This window comes from Leptopilina boulardi, unplaced genomic scaffold, assembly GCF_019393585.1.
Source record: "Leptopilina boulardi isolate dan_hultmark-lab unplaced genomic scaffold, ZJU_Lbou_2.1 LbouV2_354, whole genome shotgun sequence".
Classification (NCBI taxonomy): Eukaryota; Metazoa; Arthropoda; class Insecta; order Hymenoptera; family Figitidae; genus Leptopilina; species Leptopilina boulardi.
Genome location: NW_026137923.1, coordinates 1,131,456 through 1,156,588, shown reverse-complemented (window position 1 = coordinate 1,156,588; position 25,133 = coordinate 1,131,456). Strand labels below are relative to the sequence as shown.

Below are 25,133 nucleotides of genomic sequence, written 5' to 3'. Positions count from 1 at the left end.
AAGGCAGAAAACGTACATGAGTAAGAGAGACAGAAAATTCAAATTTAAATCTTCTGACTCTCTGATTGGCTCTTACTGGCTGCCTGCGCAGGCAGCCAAAGGTATGAAGGCGCCTTAAAAAGATATTTTTCATTAAAATGTTAATACTAATATGATAAGGTTAAATGAAAATAGAAAGAAATAAGAATATAAAATAATAATAAGAAAGTTAAATAATTTGACTGATAGTCAAAACAAACACGAAAAATTACATGCAACAAAAACAAAACAAATAATAATACCAAAATAAAAGCACAATAATCCTAAGCAATAATAACTAAACACCAATTTTAAGTTACTTCACTGAAAAAACAATACAATGTAGTTATTTATTTAGAAATTTTGATCATTATGATCGAATTTTTATATAAGGGGAGAAGTGTAACAGTGACACGCCACTGTTGCTCAGGACCGAAATACTCTATTCAGTCGCCCTGGTAGAGTAATGTTAATACTGGGTGTTTATGAACAAATTATAGTTCAATGATCTCAATGTGATCCCGAAGTTCTTTGTCAGCATAAGTAGTGGAACATTCCATCGAATGATCGTATATTACATCATATAATTATCAAGAGCAAAAAGTGGTTAAAATCTTTCAAAAGCATGTTATAATCTAACAATTAATAACACAACTGCAGTACATACTTTAAGGTCACCTTGTGGAACTGGTGGACGTGACTTCTTCAGTCACAATAATGGCAGGTAAGTGTTATACACGGCTTTTGTTTACTCTTGCTTTAATATGTCTTAATTGCTGAATGAACACTTTGTTAATTTTCTCTTTTGACAATAATTGAATTAAAATGCAATATTTTAAAGGACTGCATATCTTACAATTTTTATCACTTGCTTTTTAAAAAAAATCCCGAGAAAGTGTAACATACTTTCCATTTACCGCACAGTCATTCTTATAAGTTTTTCTTTTTAATTAAAAAACAATTTTTAATGTGTCACAAAACATTTACATTTGACTTAAATTATTAATAATCTATTCTATATTTAACATTATATTAAAAATTGTTTTTATATTTATTAAAATCAAAATTAATTTATTTCTTCATTCAAAACATAAATTAACCGTATGTTAATAACTCAAAAAAAAGAGAAATTAAAAATTGTTTAGTTCTTATTATAAGTTTTAATTTAAAAAATAATAAATTAATGAATACGTTAAATTTTTTATATTATTTTCCACATTTGACCTTCAAGTCTCGATTAAAAGGAAATATTTTTATTATTACGTTTACAGTTATTTATAAAAACAAAATAACTGAATAAATTTATTATATTTGCATATTGAATGGAAAATTAATTAAAAAGATTGTTATATGTTTATTCATATGTATTTGTTTTTATTTACAGTTAATATTTAGTTTAATAAATAGTTTTCTGTGTTTTTTTTTTTTTTTGAAATTTTCAAATAAAATTAACAATTAAAATTTCATTTTATAAACTATTATTTTATATTAACATCAGGTATTTTATATATATTTTTTATTTTTAGAACCAAGCCTTTATAAGGAGTTTTTGAAGAGTGTTAATTTTGGAAAAGAATCACGTCAGTTCTATGACTTAACACGTTTTGGAGAAAAATATGGTAAATTGGCCTTATTTTTGAATTCTTTTTATTTAAAATTCAAATCACATTGACCGTTGACTTTCACAAAAAGAGCCTAATTATAAATACTTATTACAGAACGTCTGCCGTTTTCTATTAGAGTACTCTTGGAGAGTGCAGTTCGAAATTGCGATGATTTTCAGGTGAAAAAACAGGATGTAGAGAAAATTTTAAATTGGGAGGAGAATCAAGCCCTTGAAGAAGGCGTTGAAGTTGCTTTTAAACCATCTAGAGTCATTCTTCAAGTAATATATTTTATAAACAATTTCATTTTTTTTCAATTATTGTTTAATTTAGTCTATATGAAAACTATGAATATCTTAATCAATTTTTTTTTAAATCAGGACTTAACGGGAGTTCCAGCAGTTGTTGATTTTGCTGCTATGAGAGATGCTGTAAAAAATTTAGGAGGTGATCCAGATAAAATTAATCCCATTTGCCCCTCGGATTTGGTTATTGATCATTCAGTACAAGTTGACTTTAGCAGAAGGTATTTCAATTATTTAAAAAATATATACATTTGGGAGACAGTAAAATTTTTTAATTTTTCAAAGAAAACTTAAATTAAAATGAAATTATGTAAATAATATAAAATTTAAATGAATTTTTATATAAAAGTTAAGTTTTTAGTTTTCTTATTAAATAGAAATTAAGAATGATTAATTATGACGCTAAAAGATATTTTTTTGTTTACAGTGGAGATGCGTTGAAGAAAAATGAAGAATTAGAATTCAATAGAAATAGCGAGAGATTTATATTTTTGAAATGGGGTGCAAGAGCTCTTCACAATATGTTAATTGTCCCACCAGGAAGTGGAATCGTACATCAAGTGAATTTGGAATATTTGGCTCGAGTTGTTTTCGACAAAGATGGTTTACTCTATCCTGACAGTGTTGTTGGCACGGATTCTCACACAACAATGATTAATGGACTTGGAGTTTTGGGTTGGGGTGTTGGTGGAATTGAAGCTGAAGCTGTCATGCTTGGTCAAGCAACATCTATGTTACTACCAAAAGTTGTTGGATATAAATTAATAGGATATCTAAATCCCTATGTTACATCGACTGATCTTGTTCTTACTATAACAAAGGTAATTCACACAGAATTTAATAATAATAATAAAATTAAATAATTATTTTGTTAATAATTAAATTAATAATTTTTTCATTAAATTAACAAAAATTTTAACTATTAAAGTAGTTTTGTTATTTTTAGAAATAGTATTTTGAATAGTGTAATTGACTTACTGACAAATCTGAAAATTTCCAAAATTTAAACATTAGAATAACGAAATAAATTTAAAATAATTTAATATTAGAATATAATGTAAAAAATTAATATCAGAATAATTTAATCAATTTAGCTAATTTTTAAGGTTTCTTTACTAAAGGGAAATAATAATTTTGCAGAATTTACGTCAATTGGGAGTTGTTGGAAAGTTTGTCGAGTTCTTTGGCCCTGGCGTCGCGCAATTAAGCATCGCTGATAGAGCAACGATTTCCAATATGTGTCCCGAATACGGAGCAACAGTTGGTTTCTTCCCTGTTGATAAACAAACTTTAGACTACCTAGAACAAACTGGTAAGAAAAATATTTCGTACAAAAAAAAGACAAGAAAAAATAATTTTATTTTAATTTTCAATTTATTTATTAAATATTTTTTTTTCTCTTTAATTTCTATTTTTTAATTTTACGTTTCAATTCCTGTGGATATAAAATAATGTGTTACTTTTGCAGGTCGTTCTGATGAACATATAGAAAGAATTACAAAATATTTGGAATCGGTATATATGCTTAGAAATTATGACAATTCAACTCAAGATCCTGTTTTTTCGGAAATTGTGACTCTGGATCTTGGAACTGTTGTCTCCAGTGTCAGTGGTCCCAAAAGACCTCACGATCGTGTCTCGGTTACAAACATGAAAAATGATTTTAACACTTGTCTTACGAGCAAGGTGAGTCACGTTAAATTTTTAACAAATTTAAAAAAAATACATATTTTTGAACTGAAAAAAAGTAAAAATTAGTAAAATAGATTAATATTAAAAAATGTAGTTTGAAGTATTTTCAGTACACATATGGGACGAACAATACCCAGTGACGAAAAAAAAATAATAACGTCAGCAAGGTATCGTTCATCGCATTTTGCACTTTTTTTGCTTCACATTAGAAATCGACGATAAAAGTGAGAAATTTCGATGATTATGGATAACAGGATTATTGGTAACTACTGCTGTGATATGAAAATAATAAAACACATCACTGCAATAGTTCCTTTTAACCCCGAAACCATTTTTGTAGAAATATTCTCAAGTCTTGTGGAGATGAAAATTTTCTGATGATTAGTCCAAATTCATTCTACTTTGTTAACCTAGCTTTATGGCCTGATTTCTCCATACAGTTAGATCACCAAAGAACAATAAATAGGACAAAATTATTAATTTTTTTGATTGAAGAATCGTCACTCTGCATCTGGTGGCAAGCTGGTTTTTCTTTCAAGTCAGGGACGAGTATTTCGATCTAGTCACAATTTAAATAGCATCGTGCCACTAGATCGATACTACGCCTATGACTGCAAGAATTGTCGATGTCGTTGTTACACTTTGATGATTCTTGATTATTTTGTTGAAAAGGAGTGGATGTTTGGATGAATCCTACCCGGTGAGAACTTTTGATTAATCGCACCGGACGAGATTACATCCGACATTAACCCCTCCTTTGATGAAGAAAAACCTTAAAATTAAATTATTTTTTTTTACAAATGAATATATAAAAATATACAAATCACAAAATTCAGAAGAAATAAATTTTACTTTTTCCTCAATTTTAAAAGAAAAACACGAAAAACTAAAGTATCACTTTTTAAAAACAAATAAATCTGAAAATTTTTAATTTATTTTTAAATCACGAAAACTAAAACACTGTTATGAAAATTTTTCAAAACTTTATTGAATTCACGAAAAAATTGAAAATCAGCAAAACTTTTAGAGACGTAGACAAGACTTGAAGTTTACAGGTAACTCGGAAGTAAAGTAATGGCAATTGGGACCATGGGAGGGCCCTTTTATAGTTGAGGGCCATGTTTCCCCTTCCCAACTTCTAGGAATTCACCCTCGAATGTTCATTCACTCATTGATTGGCTAAGAAAATCAAAGCCCTGCCTCTAAATTTTCGCAAATTTACGAATTTTTGAGAAAAAAAAGAAAGTTAATAATTTTTAATATTTAAAAATTGAAAATGAAGAAAGTATTAATTTTATAATTTAAGATTTTCTTCATGTATTAATTATAATTGTTTTGAATATAATAAATTTTCAACGATGACATAATTATGACTTAAAATAAACGTTATAAACTTGAGATTTTTGAATATAATTTTTATATATTTGGAATAATCATGAAATTGCAAAAATATATTGCACAATAGGAAACAATTCACGTTTATAATTTCACCAAGTTATGCATTTCAATCGATTTTTAATTCCGAGTCAACGTGAAATACTTGGAAGAATCTTATTACTTGAATACTATTTAAGTTACATTTGCTTGAAAAAAGAAAAATTGTAATTCACTGAGTAGACTATTTTTGTGAAATTCAATTCCTTCACGTTTTATGCTAGCAAATTTTTTTTTCAATTTCATAAGACATTAGAAAAAAATGAATTATATAAGAATATACATTATATTTTTTTCGAAAAATCTTTTAAATTTGAGAAAATTAGGAAATAAAATATGACAATTAAAATCTACTTAAGCAGACAGGGATTGTAATATTCTTTAATCTTTTTTTCTTTTCTTCGTAATCTTTTCTTTTTGAAGTCTAAAATCTTTGCTCATTAAATGATCATTTAAAGTAAATTAAAATTATTTTGTGTGAATTCCAAGAAGGCTAAAAACTGCCAAAAATGACATTATCCTAATGAGATATAATTTCTCTTTCTCAAAATCAATTTGAAAATTTCTTACAAAATTTTTCTAACTAAATTTTAAAACCATTACTTATAGCAGTTTCTTTGAAATGAAACTTTTTCAATATAAATTTACGTTAAAAATTGCCATTATTGTTAAAAGTTATTGACTGTAAGGTCAAAATGTCTAAAGTGTTTTTCTAATTTCTTTGTATATAAACACACTTTCTACAATTGCTATAAGAACCGTCGTGAATTTTAAATAAAGTTAATTCAATTATATCAAGTTGAATTAATTTTTGCAACTATTTTTTCTAATCTAGAAAAAAAATAAAATGGAAATTCGTATAGAACAAATAATCACATTAATATGTATTCTTGTTTAAAATTTGACTAATTTGTATTAATTATTCTACAGTTAATAATTAAATTTAAAGCATTAATTAATTTATTTATTTATTCATTAATAATGTAATTAAGTTGGTTTGAAAAATTATAAATTTTTAATAATTTATACCAGTTGATAAAATAATTAAATTGAATTCGAATATAAAATTTGAATTATTTATGTTGAACGAATTAAGAAAATTGTAATTCATACCAAGTTAATAATATATATTAATAACTCTTTGCACTAAAAAGATGAACCTTTCTCAAAGAACTACACACGAGAACTGTCTTAGCATTTGAAAAGTGGTGGAGGTGTGCTTAACAAAAATTGCTGATGTTGCATTATTTTTATTTTGCACATCTTACACATTATACATATTTCGTTGTTACTGACTTGCACTCAATTTTCGTATAAAATTTCGTTTAATTATTTCGTAATAAAATTTCTCAGTTTTGCACTGTCTTTTTAAATTATTGTAAACGTTTAAATTGTTTTTTAATTTTTTATTGTTACCATTTTCAAAAAATGAATAATAATTTTTTACTTTTTAAAATTAACTTTATTTAAAATTTAATTAATATTGAAAATATTTTTCAATTATATAAAAGTAATTTACAAATGGTTTTTATATAATATTAAATTTAAATTGGATTAAAATTAAAAATATAAAGGGAGATTTTAAATTATTCTTAACTTGAATTATGAAAATGTCCCTGAGACTTTGGAAATTATTTTGGGGCGAATGGAATTTAAGAAATGAAAGTTGGACACAATTTTAGTGTTAGGCAAATTGATATTTATAGAGAAATTAGTAGCTATATATAACTGCAATAAGATTTTACAGTAGTTTAAGGCATTAGTCAGGTAAAATTTGTTAAAATCTTGATTTTGACCTTGCTTATTTCTTAAGCAACGTTTTATGAGTCACCTTTTTGGCGAATTATCTTTAAGATTCTAAAGTAGTTGAACAAACTCCCTTTACAATTTTCAGCTTAGAATTTACTGTCTAATTTCAATTTTCTGTACCGCAATATAACTCAACTTTTCGTATAACAACACAATTTCCTCTATAACAGTATTGTAAACAAATTTTTAAATTACCTTTAGCATTTACGCAAAATTTTTGATTATACAAATTTAGATTTAAATTTTAGTTTCAAATTATAAATATAGTTCTAATTTTAATATATTTTAACTTATATTTTAATTAATATATTTTTAGTAAATTTTATATATCAAAATTTCGTAATTTGACATTTAAACGTGTTTTAATTATTCGATAATTTTTATTTAGTTAGTTATTTGATTTATGGAGTAAGAAAGAAGTATTATATTAATTATTGAGAAAAAGATTTTAAATATTACCTATATATATTTCAATCAAAATCAGTTGAGCAATAAAAATTGGAATAACATTTGCAATTAATTGTTTTTTTCTTGTCCAGAGTTTAATAAACTTGAATGGTTATAATATGCTTCTTCGGCAAAAATTTTGCGATTGCCATATAGGATTTGCAAAAGTTGATGTTGCAATAAATTTTTTGTATTTCAAATTCTTAACGATTTCTCAATAAGCATCAATATGTATACACCTAGCTATCGAAATTCATAAGCAAAGGAACTGATTAATCATCCTCAATTTTACATACTTCATCATATTTCTGTTATACGAAATGCACCTGCAGTAATATTATTAAACATTCCTTTTTGTTTAAAAATAATTTCACATTAGCTAATGATCAAATTCATAAAATAAAGTGATACCAAAGATTGTTAAGATTACAAAAAAAAAAATGTCTTTACTTTAAAAATTCTTTCGATTTTTATATCATATTAGAAATTTTTTAAATATAGTTTTGATATTTCATCATTTTAAAAAAACGTACATTTGCAATTATTTTTTAAGAAATGGATAGAATATTATTATTATTATTTACTAAATCTACAATTATTATTATTATTTTTTTTTGTAAAATTCTAGTAGTATTGAAGAACGTTAATTATTTTTTGTATTTATTTTCAGGTAGGATTTAAGGGTTTTGGTATACCTCGAGAGAAAATGCAAGCCGAAGGGACTTTTGAATTTGAGGGCAAAGAATACAAATTGAAACATGGGTCTGTGGTCATTGCAGCTATTACTAGCTGTACAAACACAAGTAACCCGAGCGTTATGCTTGGTGCAGGTAATTCTAAGTCCTAACACCGCCTATCTAATGTGTCATCTTTTCGCATTTCTATTCTCTTCTATAGGATTTATTACCTGGCTAAACACATTTCAGTATAACTCACATATAATCCTTATATAAATTGTCATTTTAAAGATTTCTTAAAAATAACCAATGTCCATTTTTTTCAAAAATATTTCACGTTTATTAAAATAACAAATAAAAATAATAGCTATTAAAAAAAAGGTTCATAAAAAATTAATTAAACATTTTTTTTCATTATAAAATCATATAATTCTGATTAATTAAATTTTATTAAATTAAATTGTTATTTTTTGGAAATAATTTTTAATTATGATTTTTATTGCAAAATTTTGAAATAAAATAAAAAGCATGTTTTATATCGTTAAACTTGCTTTATTTGTTATTTGTTAATATTGTAGGTTTATTAATTTCATTAAAATTTATTTTAGGACTCCTTGCAAAGAAGGCAGTCGAGGCAGGACTCAGCGTTGCTCCTTATATTAAAACTTCTCTCTCACCTGGATCTGGAGTAGTTACTTATTATTTGAAAGAGAGTGGAGTATGTCCTGCCCTTACAAAATTAGGTTTTGAAATTGTTGGATATGGATGTATGACATGTATTGGAAATAGTGGACCTCTCATTGATCCAATAGTTGAAGCAATAGAAAAGGTATTTTTTATTTTTACACCTTTTGTTAATTTTAATTTTACAAGTTTATTGAAAATTGTTTTCAAACTTGAAAAATTAAATATTTCTATTTCCGAGTGTACACACACACAAACACAAGAACAAATATTGTAAAGTATTTTTGAGAGATTTGTGACTTTCTTGCTGGGGGTCTTGGTATAATCCTGTGTCATTTATGCTTTAACAATGTTCATTGTATAGAATGAACTCGTTTGTTGTGGAGTCCTTTCTGGCAATCGTAACTTTGAGGGAAGAATTCATCCTAATACAAGGGCGAACTACCTGGCATCTCCTTTACTAGTAATTGCTTATGCCATCGCTGGAACTGTTGATATTGACTTTGAAAAAGATCCCTTGGGTAAGGAACAACTTTCCCTTCTGCGTGTGCAAACTTGTTTCTTTCAATTGGCAAATTTGCAGAGAGAAATTGTAAAAATACGAATTTCTTTTTCTTTTTTTATTTGAATTAAATTCATTATTTTTTGTATAATATTTTAGTTTCAATTTTGTAAAAATAAAATTAAAAAGGAATTTACATAATATTTTATTTTTTCTTTATAATACAGGTCGTAGATCCGATGGAACTAATATATATTTACGAGATATTTGGCCAACAAGAGCAGAGATTCATGCTGTTGAACAGAGATATGTTATTCCTGCAATGTTTAAGGAAGTTTATAGTCGACTCGAGAAAGGTAGCAACACCTGGCGAAGCTTGAAAGCACCTGAAAGCCAACTCTATCCATGGGATTCAAATTCTACTTACATTAAAAATCCGCCTTACTTTGAGAATCTTACCAAGGTAATATACATGATTAAAGTAACACAAAAATTTACCGAAAGTTTTTGAGCAAAAAATTTTATGCAAATATTTTATTTTGTCAACATTTTCAGGAACTTCCAAAACATAAACCCTTGACAAAAGCTAGAGTTTTATTGAATTTCGGAGATTCGGTAACCACTGATCATATCAGTCCAGCTGGAAGTATAGCTCGCAATTCTCCAGCTGCGAGATATTTATTGAGTCGTGGGTTAGTATTAATTTAGTTTATTCATAATTTTAATTTATTTTAGACATTCAATTTTCATTACTTTCTTTTTAAATAGATTAACTCCAAGAGATTTTAATTCTTATGGAGCTCGCAGAGGGAACGATGCAGTTATGGCAAGAGGAACATTTGCAAATATTCGACTTGTAAATAAATTTATTGGAAAACCTGGACCAAGAACTATTTACATTCCAAATAATGAGGAGGTAAATCAAGATTAGATTTTTAAAAATCCCAGGAAATTATATGGAAAAATATAATTTACGCATAAATTAAATATTTTTTATTTTTATTTAAAAAATAATTTTTAAGTAACGTAATAAATAGTGAGAAACAAGAGAAACAATTATTAAATAAATTAAAATTGAAAAACAAATAATAATGGTTTTCAGATGGACATCTTTGACGCAGCAGAGAAATATATTAAAGATGATATTCCCCTTATGATACTGGCTGGAAAGGAATATGGATCAGGTTCATCTCGAGATTGGGCTGCCAAAGGACCATTCCTCCTTGGAATCCGAGCAGTAATCGCCGAATCGTATGAAAGAATTCATAGGTAAAAAGAAAGAGAATTTTTATTAATTTGAAAATTTTAAACTCAAAATTTTTATCCTTTTGCATTAATATTATTTTACACTGAATAATTTTTTTATACACAGATCTAATCTTGTTGGTATGGGTGTTATTCCACTGCTATATATGCCTGGCGATACGGCCGAAACCTTAGGTTTGACAGGATTTGAACAATTTGACATTAACATTCCAGACAATATTCAACCAGGACAAAATATCACTGTCAAAACTGATAGTGGCAAAGAATTTAAAGTAATTGTACGATTCGACACTGAAGTTGATCTTACTTATTACAAACACGGAGGAATTCTTAATTATATGATTAGAAAAATGCTCTGATAATAATGTGACGGATATTTAAATTGATTTTCTATAACAAGATTATTTCAATTACTTTTGTTATTAATGTGGTTAATGAATATTTTAAATATGCAATTAATGTAAGAAATTTTTATGAATGTAGAACAAATTTTATGTTAGTTTAATTTCCATTAGGATATGTCAAAGATTTTATTTCATTTTTTATACCTTATTCGGATTGAATTTTTATTTTATTGACTATTTTTATATATAAATTATGTATGTGAATATTTTTAATAGTGTATACGAAATTATATAAAGGTAAATTATGTATATTAAATAATTGGAAATATTTTTCTTTCCTTGTCAGTAATATTTCTTTAAATTATTAACAATAATTTAAAAATAAAATAACGTAAAATCGAATTTAAAAGACAAATTTTCAAAACGTTTTAAACATTTATTTTTGATTGCATTATTTTATTTACAAAGTATTTTGGATTGATTATTTTCTCATTTTCAAATATTTTACTTCTTCTTGTTACCAGTTTTTTAAAACAAAAAACAAATAAGCGACTGGCAATATTATTTGATATATCTTTGCAAAAATTAAATTTTGTACATTTACACAATTTGTGGGTATTTTGCTAAAATTATTTCATAAATATATATTTAAATTTAAATTATATATGCATTAATCTATATTGTTGTACTTTCATCTTCGTATAATTTCACTGGTATTCCATTTGTATTTAAGAATTTCACGATAGTTTTTCTCTTTATTGCAACGACCAGAGAAATCCATTTCAACTAAATGTTGATCAGTAGCTCCATAAAGATGAGTACTGTCAAAACATAAACTGTACAGTGGACTTGAAATGCGACGGAGATTCATAAAGTACAACTGTAAAAAAATGAAAGAAAAATTAAATATTTTAGAATATGAAAAAATATTTATTCACTTATAAAACTTTTATTTAATGATTCAAGAGAGATATCATTACCTGTACATAATTAATTTGTCGCTGATCCCATAAAACTGCTTTGCAATTAAACTGTGCTCCAGTAACCACCGAGTACTGATAATCTGAAGACATACAGTACATTGTTGCATCAGTTGGATCAGGCCAATAACTGACACATTTTCCACTTCTATTAAAAAAACAAAAAAATTTCTTTATTATTTTGAATTCTTAAATTTATTTAATAAACACATTTTTTGTTTTACACTTACCTTAAATCCCATTTTCTTAAGTATGTATCATATCCACAGGTTAGAAGAGTTTGTGGATTATCCCAAACCATATCCAATATTCCAGCACCTCTTCTCCAAACATGCATCATAACATTTGATTCCTTGCAGCTGAAATACAAATACAACAAAAAACAGGAAAAAAAAATTAAATTTCTAAAGGTAAATTTCAATAAAAATAAATCCAATCAAAGACATCGAAAGAAAATTAAAAATTAAATATGTACATTTAAAGGTGAAACAATGAACAAGAATTGAAGTTTGATAATTAGATGCTTAAAAATGAAATCAAATGAAAATGAATTTTAAAATAATTTAAAGTGCAGAAACATGAAATCTATGATTTGGATATTTGAACCGACAGATCGTAAAAGAGCATACGTGTAATGTATTTTAAATGGCGCGTATGCCCTTCTGCAATCCATCGGTTTATTTGTAAAGACAAACTCCACTTGAGTGTTCATTGACGGACCTTTCGATGTCGAAAATATGTAGTGGTGCACCTTCTCCAATTCCAGATGATCCTACAGCAAATTTTTGTCCCGTTGGATCTGCCGACAGTGACCAAATTCGATCATGAACATTTAAACATTTCAAAGGCACATTTGTCATTGTTTCTCCTGGTCTCATCCATATTTTAATCACGCCATCACCAGAACCGGAAATAACAACTTGAGGTGTTTCTTCCACAGCATTCACATCAGTAGAATGTGCTTCTTCAATATTATAGCATAAATGGTTCACAATATAATTTGTTCCATCATAATGAAGTGGTCCAGAATTGGTGAGTGACCAGAATTTTAAACTGCCATCCCTGAAATAAAATTATTTATCTATCATTCTTTAAAATCTTCCAATTCATCGAAATTATTATTAATATATACTAAACCTGTGACCACTGATGATATAATCATCACGAACAACAAATTTGCAAATATCACTTCTTCTATTTAGCTGAGCAAATTTAATATCATTGTGACTAAATGGTTGTTTACGTGCAAAACCAAAAAGTTGATGCCCTCCACTCCACCATAAAGTATCTTCAGATAATTGAATCCATGGCATTAATTTTTTGCCTTGTGAGAAAATAAGATTTGTATTGTATTTTCCATATTGCCAATTATGAGAAATTTGCCACTTTGTCCTCAAACAGAGTACAGGATTACATCTGTAAATAAATAAAATTAACAATCGCACTATATAATCAAAATTAATTATTATTTTCACATTATTTATATATTTGTGTTTAAATATCTTTTAAATTTGACAGCTGTTTGTTGACAGATGTGTTTAAGGAAAAGGTAAACAATCAGTTTAAATTTCAAAACAAAATAGAATTGTTTACTGAGATTAATGAAAATATTTAATTAAATTAAAACTAATTACTAAAAGAAAAATGGAAATTTTCATCATCATATAAATTGATATCTTTTTGCTGCGTAGGTACATAGAAAGTATAATAATATATATGAAATATATGTAAAAAAAACCTAACCTTGCACGAAATCTTTTGGACGTTTGATTTGTGGCAAGAGTCAGCTTACTTTTCTTGACCCATAATATTTTATCCCGAATAATTTCATGAAACCGGGAACACACTTCACTGAGTCTAACCAAATCGAATGCATGACAATAATCAAAAATTAAAATAAGAGCGTCGGACGGCAATGTATCCAAACGCAAATCATCTGTCATGTTTCTTCACTGACAATTTAGAATATATATACAGATATACATACAGCAGTATTGGACATTTCCTCGACGAACTTATCCGACTTTTCTCGAACTTCCCTTTAATTTTATATTTAAATTACGTGTATGTTTACAAACGCACAGGCGCACATATATATATACGACACTTGCTTTAATATGTAACAATGACGTAATGTAGTGTTCTTTCCCCCTCTCCATTCATATTTTATAAATATTTTCTTTTTAAAAAAACTAATTTCATATAGATAAAAAAAACGAAATTTTTAAAAACTTTTTAAACAACATATTTTATTGTTAATTATTGTAATTAAAAATAAATTACAGGTTTATATTTACAAATATAAGTATAAAGAAATAAAATTTATATAACATGTAAATTTAATAAAAATAAAATATTATTTTAAAAGTAAAATTTTTTTTGTTTCGTAATTTCTATACGTTTTGATTGAAGATAAAATTATCCAATTTTTAAATATATTTTGTTTGTACTCTCTCTTGTATTAAGTTATCACTAGGAGTCACATCTTCTGGAGTTTGTAGAGTAATTTTCTTCTTTGTATCTAAAAAAATGTCGTAAAATTTTATTAAATATAAAAATCTTCAATATAATTTAATAATAATAATAATAATACAATACCCTAAAATGAGGTAAAGTCGGTCATTTATTAATTTACATTAATTCTAACTACATTTTTAATAAAACTCGGATTTCTTCTGGAAAAAAGTAATAGTTAAACTTTAAAATGATTTAAAGCGCCGGCCGACTTTACCCTCAAACGCCGACTTTACCTCATTTTACGGTATATGATTAAATAAAATAAATGTATTAAATAAATGTAATTTACCTGTCTCTGGTATTGAATGTTTTAAGTATGTAATGTAGAGAATAAAATACAAAACAGATGTGCAAGCAGCTAATAAAGTAAAAATCCACAAGGTAATTACACCTCCAAAATTTTTGTATAATATTCCACTTATCAAACTGCCAATTGCAAAACCTGGAATCAAGAAAATTTTAATTAATATACAATTTAACAAGTTTAGCATGCAAATAATTATATTTCATCAATATAATCAAATCTGAATATAATATACTTATTTTATATGAAAAGTATTAATACACTTTAATTTATATTTTAAATCAAAAAATAATTTTGAAATAAAGAAATGAATTTTTCTAAAGTAACTTTACAAATTACCTATGTAGAATTAATAGCTTTTTCAAATTAATTAAAAAATTTTACTTTTTAAATTTTCAATTTTTGCAGCGAAAAAAAAAAGAAAATAAATTTAATTACCAAAACCATCATCCATTCCAGCTACAATTCCCTGAACAGTTGCTGAAGTGCCAGGAGGTGCGATTGCACTTGCATAAGCTACAATGGATGTATAACACAATGCATAAGTTGGTCCTTGCATGAAAAATTCCACTAAAATGGCCCACCATGGATTTGGAATTAGGGAAATTAATCCAAGTCTTAAAGCATAACAGGCAAAGCAAAAAGTAAAAATGTATCCATATCCAATTTTTTTTAGGATTTTACCTGAAATTTAAAACCCTGATAATATTAATAATAATAAAAATATTTTAAACAATTAATTTTGTTTTTTTTTTTTTAATTGAAAATCCATTTAATTTACCAGATAAAGTGAAAAATATAACTTCAGCTCCTAATGTTTCTGCTGCCACTATTAGACCTTCTATCAATTTAATGTGCTGTATTTGATTAGAAGCAGCAGCCAAATCTTCTAGGTACCTGAATAAGAAATTGCTTTTAAAAAAAACAAAACTTCTAAAAATATAGAATTCTTAATAATTAAATTAATTTTTAAAATAAATTATATTTTTTTAATTTCTGTCGTTTTTGCTGTTAATGTGTGTTAATAATTATTTTTATAACTAAATTATAAAAATTACATTTTTATTTTTTCCAATTAATTATATATTAATTAATTCAGACTATTTTTTAATACGATTTACTAACCAGAATAAAAAGTAAATAAGAAAACTATCAAGAATCCCAGCTATTGTTGCAAAACAAAGAAAAATAGCAATTGGTTTCATTTTTATTAATTGAAATACATCCCTCACAATGCTTCCTGTTCCTGATATTATTGGTAACTAAAAAATATATTAATAATAATACGTTCTAAATATTTTAATAAGATAATTTTTTGTAATTTTTCGCGAATATTAAAAAATAAATAAAACAATATTTTTTTTATCAATTATAAATAATTTTCCACTATTTGAGGAAAAATTACACAAATTTTCTTTACCTCTAATTTAACGCAGCATAATAAGTCAGCAATGCAAAATATAAACATGAGAACGAACGCTGGAGCGTATGATTTTAAATCATTGTCGATTGACCACATATCAATGAGATATCCAGCCAAAAATGCTGTTATTCCAAAACCAAATGTTCCCCAAACACGTTGTCGTCCATATCCCATTTCTCCTCCATTTCCTGAAAAAAAATTCATATTATATTTTTTATTTAAATTATATTAATTTTTTTAAACTTTTGACTACAAACAATTTTTATTAGAGAATCAAATTTCCTGTACCCAAAATATCGAAACAAATTGAATCGCTTATTGAATTTGCCACATTAAATCCAATATTTCCAATGGACAATAAAAGAACAAATCCCCAAAATGTTGATGAAGTATAGAGATAATCCGATGAGAAATTTTCGCAATCAATATTACACAACATATCTGAATTTTTAGATAAATTATAAACTGATGAAACAAAACACGATGAATTTCTTGAAAAATTAACTGTATTTGAAGAATGAAAAAATATTCTAGATGTGAAATTCAATTCTTCTTCGCAAGACCAATTGCAATTCGTTTCTTTTCCATCATTACAATTTTGTGTGGGATATATTTTCTGAAATAATTATTATATTTTGATTAATTATTTGCACACACGAAAAGTCTCTAAAAAAAACTGTAAATACGAAAATGTATGCGTTAGAAAAAAATGAATAGATATTTTTTTAAAGTCGATTTTTTGGATTATAAAAAATACAAATAAAATGATCTCACCATCGAATCACAGAAATCAATCTGTGCAAAGGAAATGTTTTCAAATTGAGTTTTTAAAAAATGTGGTCCAGATAAAGGAGGAAGTACGTACAGCAATATAAATGAAGCACTCGTTATTGCCAGTAAAATTATAAATATCGATTTCCGCCATTCTTGAAAATAATCAACAATAAATCCAAAAATTGGTTTTGCCAATAAAAATAAAATTGGCAGCACAGAGGTAATACTGCCCATAACGACAGGAGAAACACCGAGTTGCTTTCCATAAACACTCATATATGGAAGAATTGGACCTAAAGCTTAAAAATTATAAATATAAAATCATTAAAAATTTATCAATAATTATTATTAATAAATAAAAAATTAATTATTAGTAATTTATCAATAATTAATAGTTGGCACAATATAAAAATAAATAAATAATAATAAAATATAATATTTAATATACCTGCCATGAAACAAAAATAATGTGCCTTAATTGGCAGCTGCTTATAATTAATTTTCATTTTTTCTGAAATATTCTCTCGTCACAGCAGCACTAAAATTTCGTTACTATAAAATTATAAAAAAATTGTCTTCGATGTCTGGTACTGGATATCATCTTTTATCAATGTCAATAAGTCTAAAACAGAATTATGCGACATAAAATTATGATTGTGTATATACTTTTTAGTAATAAATGTGTATTACTTGTAAGATAACGAATTTAATATCCCAGGATGATAACGTGCTAAACTTTGAGTTAAGATAAATTAAACAATATCAAATTTGCTTAATTAAATAATAAATTTTTTAATTATTCGTTAAAGAAAAAAAAATAAATTTTTTAAAAACCAGATAAGATTTTTTATTTTTTTTATATATTTTAATAAATTAATAAAATTGACTTTATATTAACTATTAATATAAAATTTTACATAAGTTTACAAGTTATTAAAATTTTTATTTATAATATCTAAATTCATTTTTTAATCGTTTTTATTGTTTATTTGTCAATTACTTAGTGATTTTGAAATATTGTACCTACTTATCAATTTTCTTAAGTGTTTTGCACCATAACACTATATTAAATTTATTTTCACTGTCTTTTTATTAGTTTTTTAGAGAAAATAAATTTCAATAATCATCAAAAATATTATTTTTTAATATGGAAAATGAAAATATTCATCTTTTCACTACCAGAATTTTTACTGGTAAAAATCTATCTTTATTTTCAGATTTCATATTTGACCCTCTGTAATAAAGAAAAGTGGAGAAGCGACTGATTAATCAACTGTCGTTTTTTTAGAAAGTGATGCTCACAAATTCGTTCTTCACAGATATAGTTGTTCAGGGCCGTGACTAAAGAAATTTTATATATCACAAAAAAAGAAATATTAAAACTATTTTAAAAAATTATTTTAAAAATTATTTAATAAAAGAAATAATAAATATATTACATTTATTTAATTTATTTAATTTATCTATCTTTATAAAAGATTAATTGATATTTTTAAAAAATTATAACCAACTATTAATTGCTTAAATATTCAAAATATTGATAGTTATATATTATAAAATTAATATTTTATTTTATAATAAAATTGAGTGAAAATTTTCTTCATTATAGATAATTGACAATTATATGTGCATAAAATTCTTACTTTCATTGTTGACAATCTACTGACGAAACTTTCAATTAATATTCATTGTTCTGTTTACTCTAAATTTGTTTCAATTTTTTTTCTTTCACTGTATCCCATGTTTAATTAAAAAATCAACTTGGCAAATTTTTGACGAGCCTGAAAAAAACGAAAAATTAAAATTTACTTATCTACATAAAAAATATAATCTTAAAAAGTAATTAAAAAATTTCTATAAAAAAATATTACTCCTTAACATTGAAATTTTTAATTGACGGTTGATACGCAAATTATTCGCTCCCACTCGTAAATAAGTGTCTTTGTGTCTAATCATCTCATTTCCTATCAGTTAATTACAAACACTGTTTCATGGTCCAGAATTTTTATTCAAATCTAAAATAATATAATATAAATTTATTTAAATCATAGTTTTTATTTAAGAAACGAGCAAAAAAATGAATTTATCATTTGCAAAATTAAAATTTAGAGTTTCTATATTTTCAATTATGGGAATAATATTATTTTCGTGTTTGCAAGCACAAATTTCTGCTGATGAGAAGCGCAAATGTAAGTTTTTTAAAAATAAAGAATACATAAAATTACAATTAACAGAAATGTATTTTTCTCTTGTTTAGTGAAATTTTGTTTAGTGCATGAGGAAAGTAGTAAAAAGCTTATTTCCTTTACGTGTCCAAATCTAGTCAAATCTAAAAGCAATGTGGAATGTGTAATTTTGACTGATAAGTAAGTATTTAATAATCTATTTTAGTTAAGTTCAATTTAATTGATTCACGATTTCAAACTCCAATTTAGAACCAAAAAATATTTATTAATTTTGAAGAGAAAAAAAAAATTGAAAGTAAAAAATGGACAAATATTGTTTCAAAGGTTTAAATAAAATTTTAAATACAATTAATTTTAATTAGCAAAATTGGAAATAATTAAAATGGATATTTTTAAAACGAATGTTTAAATTTTATCTAATTTTTGTTTTTTATCAAAAGAATATCATGTCTGAAGCTTCTAATAAATAATCAAGCAGATTTCATGACTGCAGAACCGGAAGATCTCAGAATTATTGGAATGACCGATGATTATAATGACAAAATTTTTGTAACACACGAATTACGAATATGGGAAAATGGTAAAAAAATATATCATTTTTCTTGCGATACGCTTAAATTTAATTATTAAATTCAAGTAAATAAAATTTAAAAATTTTCTTAATTCAATTTTTTGTTTAATCAGAACGTTCTAGTTATCAAATGGTTACTGTAATTCGTGAATCTGTACATGATGTATGGCACATTGCAAAAAGACGTTTTTGTGCTTCTGGATTGGAATCAAATTTTTTTGCTCTTGATTATCTAAAAGTAAACCCATAAAAATATATAATAAAAAATAAAAATATTAATCTAAATAATAATTATGTATATATATATTTTTTTAACAGTATTTTGAATATCAACTTGTCATTCCACGTTGTAATTCGTCGAAAAGTTTATTAGAAAACAGATTGACAGCTCTATCTCAATTTTTCGAGTCAGTCTGCATCAGTGGTCAATGGACAGTTGATCAAGAATATGACAGTCAATTAAGTAAATTCTTATATGTTTTTTTCTTAAATTTATAATAAAAAATGTTATTTAAAAAATTTTACAAAACAAAATTTAATTTAATTAATTTATTCTTTTCTTACAGAGAGAAAATATCCTAATCTATACTCTCAATGTGGAAATTATTTAGGATACTTTGGAAAAGAAGGTGTTTTAATGTGTTTAACAGATGGAGGGGGAGAAATTGCCTGGTCCAGATTAGATTATGTTCATCGACACTTTAATGTATGTAATATGATAATTAAATAATTTCAAAATTGAATTACTTACATTTTTTGTTGAGAAGTTTTACAATTTTTTTTTCAGGAATTGTCTGATAATGCGAACAAATATTATTTTCTCTGCCTAGACGGTTCGTTGAAAAATTTAACAGATTCTCGTCCTTGCGTATGGTTCGAAGTACCTTGGAGAACTTTAATCGCTAGGAAGTAAATAAATCCTTTGATAAAAAATTTACTGACTTTCTCAACCTGCAAAATAGATTAAAATACTTATTATTGCAAAATTGATAAAATTTATTGATCTATATTTTTAATTAATTGAAAAATAATTTGTAAACATTGTTTTCTCAATTTTTAGTTAATTATTAAAATTATATATTAACAAAAGACATGAAAAATTTATTTCCAGGGATATTGCTGAAGAAGTAAAAAAATTTATCAATCGTCAGACAAACGGAGTAGATGATTCATTGTCCCTTCTTCAAGAAGATATTCGAAGAGAGCCGGTGGTCGTCGAGTCTTTTAAAACACCAAAAGATTATTTGAAGAAATTATGTAAGAAAATCATTAATATTTTTATTATTTCTAATTTTAATTTAGAGTATATTCGATATTATTGAGCCAAATATTTTGTTGGCGTATAATAATATTAATATTATATTATTTATGATAATATTGTTTATTTAAATATGATTTTTAGTTCCTGATTTTTATGCCATTAAAGATAACGTACAATGTAAAAACAACAAAATTTTAAAATGGTGTGTGATTACCAATTTGGAGGTGGAAAAATGTGAATGGATTTCGAAAATTGCTAACAATTATGGAATTGAACCTATGATTAAATGCGTTCAAAATATTAATCAAGAAAATTGTATAAAGTCAGTTATTAATAAAAAAGCTGACATTTTTTCTGTAAAACCACACGATGAACTAGAAGCTAGAGAGTATGTGTGAAAATTATAAACATAATTAAAGATTTACTATAAATTACTATATAAATGTTAAAAAGCAAAATCTGGAAAATATTAATTACAATATTATTTTACAGAAAGGGTCTAAAACAGATCGTTCATATGATTTCCAATGAAAACATTCATGAAAATAAAATTGTCTCACTAGTTAAGAAATTCTCAAATTTTTCTTCTTTGCATGATTTGAAAAATCATAAAGCTTGTTTTACAAATTTCAGAGATATTGGTGAGAGAATTTCGATTTTAATAATTTTGAATATAATTTCTAAATAAATAAAAAATATGTAAATATATTTTTGATTTACAGGATGGAATACTTTTATTTTCATGATGAAAAATTTGACTGGCGACAATAATTGGTATTGTAAAGACAAGGAAATGGTTTCAGAATTTTTTCGTGAAATCAGCATTTCTGATTTAAATGGAAATAATAATAATAGTTTTCCAAAAAATTTCGTTTCTTATATTTCATGTAATAACAAAAGTTTTTCGATTATTTAAAAAAAAAAATCGAGTTTCTAAAAAAAGGAAACAAACAAAGATAATATTTGAAAATAATTTCAGACAAAAATACAGACAAAGCAGCGTTAAATTGTTTAAATTTTGAGAATGGCGATGTGGCTTTTGTTAATTTAAGTTCAGTTCTGTATTATTTTCCAGGTAATTAAAAATTATAATATTAAAATTATTAATTAATTTAAGAAATATGAATTTATTTATTAATTGATTTCCTTTCGTTTTAGGTTCTCTAGAAAATATTTACAGACCACTTTGCGATAATAAGACTAAATCTGACTCTGAAAAAGTAGAAAAATGCTACTTGAGTTGGACATCTGAGGGATCAGTAAGTTATACTTTTCACTTGAAATTTAAAAATAATTAAATATAATTAATATTTGATTTTGCTTCCTCGTGGAGGAAGCTTTGTAGTCCTTTCATTTATAAAACTTTTCAAAGTGGCGGAAACAAATTTTTTTCTTTATAGAAACATGTTATATGAGATCCTGATCAATTGTCCGGATGTATGTATGTGTGTGTGTGTGTGTGTGGATCCCTTTTTTGTTTAGAAGATAACTTTAACAGGTTTTAATGGATTTAGATAAAATTTGGTAGGCTCATTTATCATATTAATATCTCAAATCTGACCAAAGGATTTTGAAAAATATCCCAAAAAAAAAATTTTATCGTCTTTTTTCCAAAAATTTTTTTTTAATCGAAAAAATTTTTAAATAGAAAAATTTAAGGTTATATATAATAAAATCGCTTTCCTTACGTCAAGACGAATCGATCGATATATATAAAGTATACATTTAAGGTAAATTTAAAGAATTAATGAAAGTAAAAAAATCAAAATTTCACATTTAGGCTATAAAATTTTGTGATTTTTTAAATTGAAGTTTATATATGAAATAATTGTATTCCTTACGTCAAGACAAATCGATCAATATATATAAAGTATACATTTGAAGTAAATTTAAAGAATTAATGAAAGTTAAAAACTCAAAAATTGACATTTTGGCAATAAAATTTTGCTTTCTCCACGAGGAAGCAAATTTTTTTGCTGATCGTAAAGAGGAAGCAAAATGTTCATGTAATGAACATCTGAATTTACAACTTGTTTAACTTAATATTTACCAATAAATAGATTTAAATAGGTATTTATAATGTTTAACATAAAAAATTAGATTAATTTACAATTTAGATGATGGTCCATGGGAAAATTTCTAAAAAGAAGGAAAATGTAATTTATCGAATGCTTATTGATCTTGATAGATTATTAAAAGGAAATTTGGCAAATTTATCTCCTCTATTGTCTTTATATGGTCCATTTGATCAACAGAAGAATGTAATTTTCCCTGTAAGTAATTTATTTATATTGATTTTAATTTTTTTTAAATTTTTGTCAAATCAACTTTTACACCTACATTTTACTTTTCACACACACAACCAAAAGATTTTTCCAAGTTTGAAATTCTTTCTGAAAATTTTTCACCCTTTACACATCCATAATAAATTTGATTTTTCTGACAAATTGCCCAGGGAAAATGCATTGATTTGAAAAATACTGCAGGTTCACCTGCGGCATTCAGAGCAATTGCTCCTATATTTGATTCATTCGTTTCCATTTCAAAACTGTCGAGTTGTTCCATTAAACTCGATTCGGTGTTTGCGTTCTGATATTTATCATTACAGGGTAAAAAATAAAGATCAATAAATAAAAAATTTGATTAAAGTATAAATAAAAATTAATTATATTATTAGAATTACCATTTTGAGTTTTTCGACTATTTTTCGAGCAGGTGCGTAAGCGTAAATTGATTTATCTTCACCAGAAAAAGAAGCACAACCAAATTGATCAGCAAAAATTCCACAACCAATAACTGTTCCAATTGAACTTATGGAACCAACTATTTTTCCCCGCTTGCCAGCTGTGGAAGTTCCACAAACAAAATTTCTTTCCCTATCATAGGCAATAGCTCCAACTGCGTTCACCTGAAAAAAAAAATCTTTCTTTATTTTCATTTTAATAACTAATTTTCCATTTTACAATATATTTACATTAAGATTCATTGGTTCTTCTTCTTCTTCTTCTAATTTTTTTTCTTCCTTTTCCGTATTTGTCAATCTTCTAGCAACGCATTCAGCTAATTTTTCTTGAGAAATTTCCAAAGACAAAGTTTTTTCAACTAAATGTTTAACAATTTTGCGAATGTAAATATCAAATTCTTCATATTCATCTTCAATTTCAAAATTTACAAAATCATGGGAGTTGATGGATTGAGGTGGAGCTTCACAAAAAAGAAGCGAACCTGTAAATTTAATAAATAAATATATTTTACATTACTAAAATTGAATTTTCCTTTTGTTCATCAATAATTAAATACCTGGAGATAACAAGGGAATTCCCATAGAAGAAGCAAATCTCTGAGCTCCATTTTCTACTAGTAAAATGTGATCTGTTTTTTGTAAAACTGCTTTTGCCAAATTAATTGGATGTTCAATATTTCTTACAGCTCCAACACACCCAGCTTCAAAATTGCTATTCATAATAGCAGCATCCATGACAACCTCTCCATTGATATCAAGTGAACCACCTTTTGCGCAATTAAAATATTTTTTACCCTCCATATGACTTATTGACAGAACAACAGCATCAATTGCATTCGTGCCTTTGATTAATTTCTCATATGCATCCCTCGCTGCATTTTTCACTTCCTGTAACATGAATTCTCTCTCAAATTTCGAAATTCTTCCCGCTCCACCGTGAACAATAATCACAGGTTCTACAGTTTCGCAATTTGTCTCTTCGACATTATTTTTTTTTATTTTCGCTTTTTCAAGGGCCGTTTTAATCCATGAACAATAATCGCACATTTTGCATTACAATAATTTGTAACCAAAAAAATTTTCACATTTTGACAGTGACAACCATAAAAAAAAGATGAATGACAATATAAGCATTTGTGAATTTAAAATACTTTTTTTTTTTATTTAATTTTAGGGACGTACGCAGTTCATAGAAAAAGAAATTGGAAGACTTCAAAGAAGTTTGAGTTATCACGAAATATTGGAGGATTTAGTAGCACAGAAGCAAAAATGCAACAGTGCAAATTCGATGAAACAAAAAATTTATTTAATCAGTTTTGCACTTTTTATTTATTATAAGTTGACTTTAATATGAAAATAAATATTTTTTTATTAAAGAAGAAAATATAATATAATTTACAGTCATGCATTTATTTTAATTAACATTTGCAGAGGTTAAAATTATATAAATTAAAAAAACTTTTTTTTTAATTCCTATAATTTTTTAAATATTTTCAATTGCATTTAAAAAGTATTTATTTTCCATAATTAAAAAAAGACCGCGAATTTATTTAGATTCTTAAAGAGAATGAAATAACCAGTTCCCATGCGGT

General features: G+C 25.6%; 6 protein-coding genes across 9 annotated transcripts in view; 2 read left to right on the top strand and 4 right to left on the bottom strand.

Moving 5' to 3' along the window:
- LOC127286390 (uncharacterized) overlaps positions 1–25,133 on the bottom strand; it is a 39,709-nt gene that overhangs the window by 6,191 nt on the left and 8,385 nt on the right. The gene's annotated exons all lie outside the window — the stretch shown is intronic.
- LOC127286382 (cytoplasmic aconitate hydratase-like) lies at positions 480–11,101 on the top strand. Its single transcript, XM_051312783.1, has 15 exons — positions 480–742; positions 1,545–1,637; positions 1,737–1,903; positions 2,003–2,148; positions 2,355–2,748; positions 3,068–3,239; positions 3,396–3,613; positions 7,980–8,139; positions 8,595–8,815; positions 9,035–9,191; positions 9,400–9,635; positions 9,728–9,864; positions 9,941–10,088; positions 10,275–10,441; positions 10,545–11,101. The coding sequence occupies exons 1-15, from the start codon at positions 736–738 to the stop codon at positions 10,795–10,797; spliced, it is 2,676 nt and encodes an 891-aa protein (XP_051168740.1). The 5' UTR covers positions 480–735; the 3' UTR covers positions 10,798–11,101.
- On the bottom strand, positions 11,198–13,853 carry LOC127286388 (F-box/WD repeat-containing protein 4-like). The gene is made up of 6 exons (XM_051312793.1): positions 13,506–13,853; positions 12,900–13,178; positions 12,483–12,824; positions 11,993–12,121; positions 11,763–11,910; positions 11,198–11,662 (listed from the first exon to the last, which is right to left on the bottom strand). Exons 1-6 carry the CDS (start codon positions 13,703–13,705, stop codon positions 11,474–11,476), a joined length of 1,287 nt encoding a protein of 428 aa, XP_051168750.1. The 5' UTR covers positions 13,706–13,853; the 3' UTR covers positions 11,198–11,473.
- Positions 13,984–18,794, bottom strand: LOC127286384 (major facilitator superfamily domain-containing protein 6-A). 3 transcript variants are annotated; one of them, XM_051312787.1, is made up of 11 exons: positions 18,652–18,794; positions 18,424–18,561; positions 17,229–17,402; positions 16,781–17,079; positions 16,295–16,622; positions 16,004–16,194; positions 15,709–15,845; positions 15,365–15,480; positions 15,022–15,267; positions 14,569–14,721; positions 13,984–14,283 (listed from the first exon to the last, which is right to left on the bottom strand). In XM_051312787.1, exons 3-11 carry the CDS (start codon positions 17,284–17,286, stop codon positions 14,192–14,194), a joined length of 1,620 nt encoding a protein of 539 aa, XP_051168744.1. In that variant the 5' UTR covers positions 17,287–17,402; positions 18,424–18,561; positions 18,652–18,794; the 3' UTR covers positions 13,984–14,191. The 3 variants fall into 3 exon arrangements, with proteins under 3 accessions (XP_051168744.1, XP_051168743.1, XP_051168745.1); XM_051312786.1 differs by lacking the exons at positions 18,424–18,561; positions 18,652–18,794 and adding an exon at positions 17,808–18,060; XM_051312788.1 differs by lacking the exons at positions 17,229–17,402; positions 18,424–18,561; positions 18,652–18,794 and having other exon boundaries at positions 16,872–17,067.
- Positions 18,827–24,945, top strand: LOC127286383 (transferrin-like). 2 transcript variants are annotated; one of them, XM_051312784.1, is made up of 15 exons: positions 18,827–18,969; positions 19,038–19,146; positions 19,407–19,546; positions 19,651–19,775; positions 19,856–20,000; positions 20,104–20,243; positions 20,325–20,446; positions 20,649–20,794; positions 20,940–21,186; positions 21,291–21,439; positions 21,521–21,685; positions 21,778–21,873; positions 21,957–22,057; positions 22,916–23,071; positions 24,716–24,945. In XM_051312784.1, exons 1-15 carry the CDS (start codon positions 18,858–18,860, stop codon positions 24,893–24,895), a joined length of 2,133 nt encoding a protein of 710 aa, XP_051168741.1. In that variant the 5' UTR covers positions 18,827–18,857; the 3' UTR covers positions 24,896–24,945. The 2 variants fall into 2 exon arrangements, with proteins under 2 accessions (XP_051168741.1, XP_051168742.1); XM_051312785.1 differs by having other exon boundaries at positions 18,843–18,969; positions 19,015–19,146.
- LOC127286393 (isoaspartyl peptidase/L-asparaginase-like) lies at positions 22,932–24,705 on the bottom strand. Its single transcript, XM_051312800.1, has 5 exons — positions 24,099–24,705; positions 23,773–24,023; positions 23,482–23,706; positions 23,139–23,387; positions 22,932–23,069 (listed from the first exon to the last, which is right to left on the bottom strand). The coding sequence occupies exons 1-4, from the start codon at positions 24,586–24,588 to the stop codon at positions 23,142–23,144; spliced, it is 1,212 nt and encodes a 403-aa protein (XP_051168757.1). The 5' UTR covers positions 24,589–24,705; the 3' UTR covers positions 22,932–23,069; positions 23,139–23,141.